General features: G+C 28.6%; 1 protein-coding gene across 1 annotated transcript in view; it reads right to left on the reverse strand.

The window, feature by feature from the left end:
• The window catches only part of LOC145263224 (von Willebrand factor A domain-containing protein 8-like), a 207061-nt gene extending 197142 nt beyond the window's left edge, over positions 1-9919 (reverse strand). The window contains exons 1-2 of the mRNA XM_080120309.1: positions 9580-9919; positions 771-851 (exon numbers count right to left, since the gene is read on the reverse strand). Coding sequence (XP_079976435.1) covers positions 771-851; positions 9580-9742 — 244 coding nt within the window. The 5' untranslated portion in view covers positions 9743-9919. The remainder of the gene's footprint in view (positions 1-770; positions 852-9579) is intronic.
• Positions 9920-10215: the final 296 nt, after the last annotated feature.

Below are 10215 nucleotides of genomic sequence, written 5' to 3' on the forward strand. Positions count from 1 at the left end.
TGTAATGTTTTCCTTAGCAATGTATTATTTAATTCAAAAATACATATTTCCTTCTCGTGCGCCTGAAAATTTCTGTAAATAAAGAAAGTATATTAATACAAACTAGTTGGATCTGGGAAAATTCCACAGTGGCATTTTTTCATATGCAATATATTTCTGTTGGGCATTGTATAGGTGTTCAGCATGAATGGAGACTCCCACAATATTATTGTAGCCATTTTGTTAAAAGTATTTACGTAAGTAGTAATCTGGTTAATGTAGTGTGGTTTATCTCCAACATCCTTATAGGAGTTTGTGACATATTTATATTGTATGGACACCTGGCGCGAATGGAAACCTCACAGTATTATCATACCATCTGTAAACAGAACAGATACTAGCCTTGGATCCTAGCCAGAAGGGCAAGAAGGTATATTTTAGTGGTACATAGGGTTCAAAAGTTACATCAAAAAAATTTCTTTTTTTTTTAATATTGCATCTTCAGTGATCGGGAGATCCTATTTATTGAAAAAGAAGGTAATAACCTACCATGAACATTAAATTAGCATATCAAAATACTAATTTAATGTTATCACCTTCTATCCTCCTTTTTAATAAATAGGATCTCCCGATCGATTAATTAACAATCTGGAAACCGTGACACGTGTGCGTACGTTAAAGGTACCATGGTATTAACATATAGATACTTAGCCAACATACTTACTGCAGAGTTTATAATTCTATATTGTAACTCTTCAAGAAGAATCGATCAATTTACATTTTTTACTCACTGTATTTGACAGGAACCAATTCCGCTTTTTGGGGTTTTGACATAGGTTTACTGACATCTCCGATGCTGACACTGTCACCGGCTAAAACATAAAAAACACGATCTAGAATTAAACTGTATTATAAAGAAGTTCAAATTTTTTTTTTTTTTTTTTAATCAAAATTTTGTGGCATTTTTTTTTAAATCAAAATTTTGTGGCATTTTTTTTTTAATCAAAATTTTGTGGCATTTTTTTTAATCAAAATTTTGTGGCATTTTTTTAAAATCAAAATTTTGTGGCATTTTTTTTATCAAAATTTTGTGGCATTTTTTTTTAATCAAAATTTTGTGGCATTTTTTTTTTTAATCAAAATTTTGTGGCATTTTTTTTTTTTAATCAAAATTTTGTGGCATTTTTTTTTTAATCAAAATTTTGTGGCATTTTTTTTTTTTAATCAAAATTTTGTGGCATTTTTTTTTTAATCAAAATTTTGTGGCATTTTTTTTATCAAAATTTTGTGGCATTTTTTTTAATCAAAATTTTGTGGCATTTTTTTTTAAATCAAAATTTTGTGGCATTTTTTTTAAATCAAAATTTTGTGGCATTTTTTTTTTCCAAACCATCAAGTTATAATTTGGGCAAGACTAATTTAAGTTGAAAAATAATCTCAAACCCTTTATCAGATAAAAGGAACTAATTTCCCTAATCACCGGTACGTTACTATGTCAATAATATATAAAACAATAATATAGGTATTTCAGAAGTTGTTTTTGAAAATAACTTTTTAAAAAAAAAAAAAAAGAAAGGAAAAAAACTTCTTTTATACTGCTTTTAATTAAAATAAAAAAGGTTTTCGTAGGTTGCAATTATGAAACGTTCTATTCATATTTAAATGTTTTATATGTTCCGTGTTGTTTTTTTTGTTTGTTTTTTTTTAATTGTACACAATGAATACCTTTTTTAATGATAGAAATAATAAATTATCAGACTTTTTTAAGTTTAAGTTTAAACAATATTTTTTTTTAATTCAAAATTGAATCACGTGATTATTATTAAATCACGTGAGTAGTTATAAACGATACAAATTAATATTAAACGCACGTAATCTCTCGTAATTTATTATTTCTCTATTTCAAATTTAAATTTATTAATTATAAAACTTAAACTTAAAAAAGTCTGATAATTTATTATTTCTATTTATATATTGCTTACCATAAAAAAGGGTATTCATTGTGTACAATTAAAAAAAACACAACACGGAACATATAAAACATTTAAATATGAATAGAACGTTTCATAAATGCAACCTACGAAAACCTTTTTTACTTTAATTAAAAGCAATATAAAATAGAAGTTTTTTCTTGCCATAATTTGGTTGAATAAGAAAGAGGCTGCACTTTTTTAACTCGCCTATTTTTACTGTATATGCTTCCGGGCAACGCCGGGTAATCTTGCTAGTTTAATAATGACGAGTTGCTGTGAATCTTGCCTGCGATTACAAAATCGGCTTTACAATAACCTCAACTACCTCAGCCAAAAACAACCTACTTAATGACAAGCAGTATCGATTTCATCCTGCAAAGTAAACAGCTGATGTGCTGACTGTAATAGGGCAAAGGATCAGTGAATATATTGATAGCGGATTCGTTTCAAGAACAATAACTCTTGACATATCAAAGGCTCCTTTTTTTTTTTAGTATATATTTTTCTCCCTGTACATTTTTCATATTCTTCTGTACATTTCTATTCAGCCTTGATATACCTATATTTTTTTTTCTAGGCTAATATTCCTATGCCAGAATTTATATATATATATATATATATATATATATATATATATATATATATATATGTTTAGTGGTTATATTTAAATTCTGAAAAAACAATATATAGAGACATATATTCAAATTAAGAATTTATTGCTTGACAAAAGGAATATATATATATATATATATATATATATATATATATATATATATATATATAACTAGCATTTCAGCCCGGCGTTGCCCGGGTGTTTGGAGGTGTATGCTGAGCAAAATAAAAAAAAAAAGAGTAAATTTTTTTTTTAATTTGACCCCTATTATGACCCCTTAAAATTTATAGTTTCGGGCTCAAATCACTTTATTAAGTTAGATCCAGGTTCAAGGAACCTATATCTAAAATTTCAAGTGTCTAGACCCAAAATTGTCGGAGGAGTTTGGTAGAGTTCTTAAAGGTCAAATCGTTGAAATTTGACCTCTTAACAGCCAAATTTCTGGCTGACACCCGTCACATCGATTTTCCTAAATCTCAGTACCTGGTATTTCAAATTTCGAGTCTATAGACTAAAAATTGACAGAGTTATTGCGTAGGGAAATGTGCACAGACAGACAGACACGTTCACTTTTATAGATATATAGATATATATATATATATATATATATATATATATATATATATTGCTCTATTCTTAAATATTGAGCTTCTCCTTTTTGGTTAGGATCGCCCTGAAAGTATTACTTCAAGTAATATCTATCAGGATTTTTCATCTGATTTCTAAACAGTGTATTATTTCGATTATATATATATGCTAGCAGGGAAATCCGACGTTGCCCAGGATTGAACAGAGATCAATGAATGTTTCACACTCCCATATTTTTATTGTCATCGAAATCTGTGAAATTGCCCATTTTTCAATCAAATTGATTGATTGCCTACTTTAGTTAGGGACCCCCTGCAGTGCACCAGGAGGAAGCTTTACATGCCTCCCTGCAGTGTCTAAATCCACAATACATTGTATGCTACATTGCACTGTAGAGAAACTACTATTGATTTTATAAAATCATTTTTTATATAAAGTGGCTTGAATTAAATTTTAAAATGTAAAAGTCAAGTATCATGGTTTAATTGTGTTCTAAACAGAAGCATCAATTTGGAACATGCCCCTGTCTTATCAAATAACTTACTGTTGATTACATTTTCATATGTCGGGCCCTTCTGCTTGTGTGCTGGACTGGTCCTTCCTTAATCGGATTTTTTTCGATTATCAATACTTATACTGATACAAAACCTATCTAAGAACACTTTCAGACACAAAATGTATATTTGTGTGAAATTTCATAAGAATCGGAGTCCATAGGAAACAAACGTACATACACACACAAAGTTCTTTTTATATAATAGTAGATAGAGATACATAAAATAATATATACAGGGTGACCACAAAGTCACGCACCAATGTTAATATTTATTTTTTTGAATTTCAATAAAAGTTATAGAACTTTTTTAATTTTTTTACTTTTTTAATTAACATTGGTGCGTGACTTTATGGCCACCTTATATATATATATATATATATATATATATATACTCTTATATGGAGTATTAGGTGTTATTTTATGGCGCTATTATATATATATATATATATATATATATTGGCTGAAGAGAGCTTGATAAGGATACCTTAAATGGGCCTTATTATCGGGCTTGAAACCGACGGTACCAATAATCTGTCTCAACTAACAACTTTCTGTACACAAAATATAAATACGCTCTTAAAATTTGGATTTTCCTTTTAATTGAGCACTCTGCTGGAATTCTTTTTCAAAAAAAAACAAAAAAAAACTAATCATATATATATATATATATATATATATATATATATATATATATACTCTTATAAATTTTGGTATTTTTGTGTATTGATATTCATATTAAAACACTTTTTTCTATTTGAATTTTTGATATTTATTTGCTTCCTCACAAAAGCAAAATGTGACAAAGGTCGTTTTTAATGTGAGGGGGAAAACCAACTCCCCCAAAAGAAGGGCAAATAGGGACATTCTGGTAGGGACAAATAAACTTAAGTGTAGCACTAGCAGTATCAGAATTTTTGTAGGAATTTTTGACACCCCTAACACGAAATTGCGAATACAATATAAAAATCTCGTAATTTCTCTGTTAAAAGTGGGTTATTTATTTTATTTATGGATTATACTTCCAAAATAAACTATTACAGTTGTTTTAAAAGTAATAGAAATATTTTTTTTTTTTTTTTAAAACAGTAATGAATTTTCCGAACTCAATATTTTTCAATTTTTAAACTTTAAAAATCTATCAAAATTTTTCTATTGATTCTATTTTTACGATATTTTCAGGGTCAATGTGAAGTTTTATGTTCTTTCCAATAAACCGAATATAATATTTTAGACAAACGTTTTTTTTTCAATTCACGCCCCCCCCAAGTGTCACCCATTTTGAAATGTCTATTAAAAAGTAAATAATTAATTTATGTCGGGGAGTTTTATATATCACAAATTGAAGAGAAAAGGTCAATAAATAATATATTCAAATTTAAAACAAAAAAAAATCGCTTTTTTTAGAAATTTACCTGTAAAGTCCGAAGTTTAAAACCTTATTTTATAAGAACACATTGTTTTTTTTTGTCTTTTTTTGTCTTTTTTTTTTTTTTTAATGAAACCTTGGTCCTTGCTCCTTTAATTGAAAAAATAATTAGGGCTTGAATTACATTTTTCGAGGAGTTATAAGCTTGGAAAGACAGGGGGTCGAATAATTCACGCCTCTCATTTTGAAATGTCTATTAAAAAGTAAATAATTAATTATGTCGGGGAGTTTTATATATCACAAATTGAAGAGAAAAGGTCAATAAATAATATATTCAAATTTAAAACAAAAAAAAATCCCTTTTTTAGAAATTTACCTGTAAAGTCCGAAGTTTAAAACCTTTTTAAAAAAAAAAAAAAACACATTGTTGTTTTTTTTTTTTTTTTTTTTTTTAATAAAACCTTGGTCCTTGCTCCTTTAATTGAAAAAAAAAATTAGGGCTTGAATTACATTTTTCGAGGAGTTATAAGCTTGGAAAGATGGGGTGAAATTATTCACTATTTTCACAAAATTTCTGACACTGCTACTACACTACAGAACAGATACTACTACTACAGAACAGATACTACACCTTAATCTTGGCCCGAAGGCCAAGGACAGACAAAAAAAAAAAACAAGCCTTTTTTTTATTCATTTAAAAAGAAAAAAAACTTTGTTATATATGGGTCATGGAATTGCATTCACCAGCAAAAGATCTAGCTAATTTGCATATTCTTTTAAACATTCATTTTAATTAATTCCCTATTAGTTTTTTTTTCAGTTTTCTTTTGGTATGATCATCTTTAGTAAACTATTACGTGTAATTATATTCATGCAGATATTCTACATGATTTATACTTGCGTAATTTTTACCTAAAAACTTTATAGTAAACACAAACATCTTTCTATATATATTTATGTATGTGTATATATTTTGTTTACAAAGGTTTGCGTACCAAACTCCTTCTATAATTTTTCGACTACAGACATTAATATATATATATATTTGTTTAAAACATTTTGCTTACCAAACTCCCGTTAGTTTTTTATCTACAGACATGAAACTTAATATATAGGGTATTCGAACCCATGTGAAACTTTATATTTGGGTTTTAGTTGGGGAAAATCAGTGCAAAAGTGTGAAAATTTAAAAAAAAAAAATAGAATTTGCCAGGTGATGGTTAAACGACAGCATTACGAATACGCATGTGTAACGTAATAGCTATTGGTTCATTTTTTAGTTTTTAGCCTTGCAGCAAACATGTCTTCATAGCTCAGGTATTAACGTCAAAGGAAAAAGCGAATCGTGAGCTAAACACTTTGGTTTCAATTCTCGGTGGTGATGCAGCATGAGTCATTTTAAATTATTACTATATATTGGGTCCAATATAATATATTAATAAATATGAAATCTGCATTAATCAAAATATCATATTTAAGCGCATTTTACAACCGGACAATGTCAGGCGTCCTTATATATATATATATATATATATATATATATATATAAAATCATTTCTCTCCTCTTCTAATGAGAAGTTTGATGATCAAATAAAGTTTATAATTCACAGCTCAGGCATTAATGTCAAAGGAAAAAGTAAATCGTAAGCTAGACGTTTTGGTTTCGATTCTCGGTGATGATGCAGCTTAAGTCATTTTTTTTTTTTTTACATTTTAAATTATTACGAAATCTGCATTAATCAAAATATCATATTTAAGCGTATTGTACAACCGGGCAATGTCAGGCGGCCTACAATATATATATATATATATATATATATAAAATCATGTCTCTCCTCTTCTAATGAGAAGTTTGATGATCAAATAAAGTTTATAATTCTATTATTATTATTATTGTAATACCTTTTCAGATTGTCTTTCTTGTGTTTCTGTTAAATTGTACATGCTTTTTGTCGCATTTTTTAGGTACTTATGCAGAGAAAGTACCATGTTGAAATAATGCTGCTAGTGCACTTATTGATCCGTGCTAGTTTTTTTTAAATAGTATTTTCAAGTTTAGCGATATCTGTTTTTATTAAATCGTTATATGAACCTACAGATTAGGTACACAACATCTTTCCGTCCCCATGTTAAGAATGGCTTTCTAAATAATAACGTCATTATTTCAGCACGGATCAATAAATGCACTAGTACCGAAATAATAATGTTATTATTTAGAAACGCATGGCAGGAGATGGCGTTTTGTAACTATTCTGTACTTTCATCTAACAATTAAATAAACAAAAGATACCGTAAAATTTAAATTTAATACGAAAGTACTATTTTAAAAAATAGCATGGTACCTTCTTTGCATAAGCACCTAAATATGTATAGATACTTATGCAGAATACGGACCGTACTGAAATAATAACGTTATTATTTAGAAACCCATTTAAAACAGAAAGGAGGGGAGGGCATTTTGCAATTATTCTATACTTTCGCCTAACAATTTAATAAAAACGGGTGCTTATACACTTATGTCACTGTGCTATTTTTTTAAATAATATTTTCGGTTTTAGTGCAGTGCACTTACTGATCCGCGCTATTTTTTAAAATAAAGTTTTATGATATGTTTTTTTTATTTAATTGTAAGGTTAAAGTACAGAATAGGTACAAAACACCCTCCCCTCCCCCATGTTAAAAATGGCTTTTTAAATAATAACGTTATTATTTCAGCACGGATCACTCTCTGCATGAGTAGGTGTGTCAGAAATTTCGTGAAAATAGTTAATAATTCCACCCCATCTTTCCAAGCTTATAACTCCTCGAAAAATGTAATTCAAGCCCTAATTTTTTTTTTTTCAATTAAAGGAGCAAGGACCAAGGTTTCATTTAAAAAAAAAAAAAAAAAAAAAAAAACGTGGTTTGGAAAGACAGGGGGTCGAATAATTCACGCCTCCCATTTTAAAATGTCTATTAAAAAGTAAATAATTAATTTACTCACCAAAGTCTTATATATCACAAATTAAAGAGAAAAGGTCAATAAATAATATATTCAAATTTAAAACAAAAAAAAAAACGTAGTGTTTTTTAGAAATTTACCTGTAAAGTCCGAAGTTTAAAACCTTTTTTAAAAAAATAAAACAACGTGGGTTTTTTTTTTTAAAAAAAAAAGGTTTTAAACTTCGAACTTTACAGGTAAATTTCTAAAAAAAACACTACGTTTTTTTTTGTTTTTGTTTTTTTTTTGCTTTAAATTTGAATACATTATTTATTGACCTTTTCTCTTCAATTTGTGATATATAAGACTTTGATGAGTAAATTAATTATTTACTTTTTAATAGACATTTCAAAATGGGAGGCGTGAATTATTCGACCCCTTGTCTTTCCAAGCTAATAACTACTCGAAAAATGCAATTCAAGCCCTACTTTTTTTTTCAATTAAAGGAGCAAGGACCAAGGTTCCATTAAAAAAAAAAAAGAAAAAACAAATAACGCAGTTTAAAAAAAAAGGTTTTAAACTTCGAACTTTACAGGTAAATTTCTAAAAAACACTACGTTTTTTTTTTTTTTTTTTTAAATTTGAATATATTATTTATTGACCTTTTCTCTTCAATTTGTGAGTAAATTAATTATTTACTTTTTGGTGAGTAAATTAATTATTTACTTTTTAATAGACACTTGAAAATGGGGGTGGGGCGTGAATTTAAAAGAAAACGTTTGTCTAAAATATTATATTCGATTTATTGGAAAGAGCATCAAATTTCACATTGACCCTGAAAATATCGTAAAAATAGAATCAATAGAAAAATTTTGATAGATTTTTAAAGTTTAAAAATTGAAAAATATTGAGTTCGGAAAATTCATTAGTTTTTTAAAAAATAAAAATTTCTATTACTTTTAAAACAACTTTAATAGTTTATTTTGGAAGTATAATCCATAAAGAAAATAAACAACGCACTTTTAACAGAGAAATTACGAGATTTTTATATTTTATTCGCAGTTTCGTGTTAGGGGTGACAAAAATTCTGATACACCTGCATAGTGCATGGAGTACTGTATTTACAAGTGAAATTGAAGTTTCACGATATCTTTTTTAATTAAATTGTAAGGTGAAAGTACAGAAAAATTACAAAACACCCTCCCTTTCCCACGTTAAGAATGGCTTTCAAAATAATATTATTTTAGCATGATAACAAAAGTGCATAAAGTACCAAAAAAGATATCGTAAAAACTAGAATTTAATTGAAATATCTATCTAAAAAAAAAAATAGCACAGTCCGTATTCTGCGTAAGTATCTATTTGGACTGATGTTCTCATCCTGAGCGTTATTCTCACAACGTTTCGGCCGATGTAACCTCCGACTTTCTCCAGGTGTATCTTGCCGAACTCTAATCTTTCTGTCTGTCAAACTCGGGAATCTGGACGGAATTTCCAACGGAACCCTTTATTAAAGTAGAAATATCTAACGATATATGTTGATGCATGAAGCGGGGGAGTAAATAAATGAATAAATAAACTTACGTATTTTCGATGAACAACGCCGAAGGGTCATCAAGGTGAGATAGGAATCTCCGTTGTACGTGTCTCCTCTCGTCGAGGTCGTCGTCCAGTACTTGATCCGACGGAGAAGGATCCCTTTCTCTCCACAGCTCACCAACAACCCGTAAACACGGGAAACGGACATATTGGCGATAGTGGAGCAACAACAGATCCCCTTTTTTAAAACACACGAGAGGTCACACTTTTAAAACTGAACAAGACATGAGGTCATCGAAAAATAAGGGAAGAAAACATGTGTACCACCGTCCGCGGACTTTAGTCTGTTGTGTAAGTCAGGTTAGATAACTCTAACCGAATCTTCGTTATTATCTCCCTTGATCGACCCATTTTCTGACCGAGTTTTTATGTAATATTACGATTCTAATTTCTCGCCCAGATACGAATTGATTTAGTGGGTTTGTATTACTGTACATATAGATTCGAAAAAGTTGTCAAAAAACAAATATATAGCAAATAAATGTTATCAAAGGCAAGATAAGTTACTTTTCTACCTAACTGGATATATTTTTTGTGTTTTTATTCAGTGTAACATGTTTATTCAGCTCGAAAAACTGCAGTGTTTACCGATGTATTCGAAAATTCAAAATGGCGGCCGAC

Source organism: Euprymna scolopes, chromosome 38, assembly GCF_053919585.1.
Source record: "Euprymna scolopes isolate OS-2025 chromosome 38, ASM5391958v1, whole genome shotgun sequence".
Taxonomy (NCBI): Eukaryota; Metazoa; Mollusca; class Cephalopoda; order Sepiida; family Sepiolidae; genus Euprymna; species Euprymna scolopes.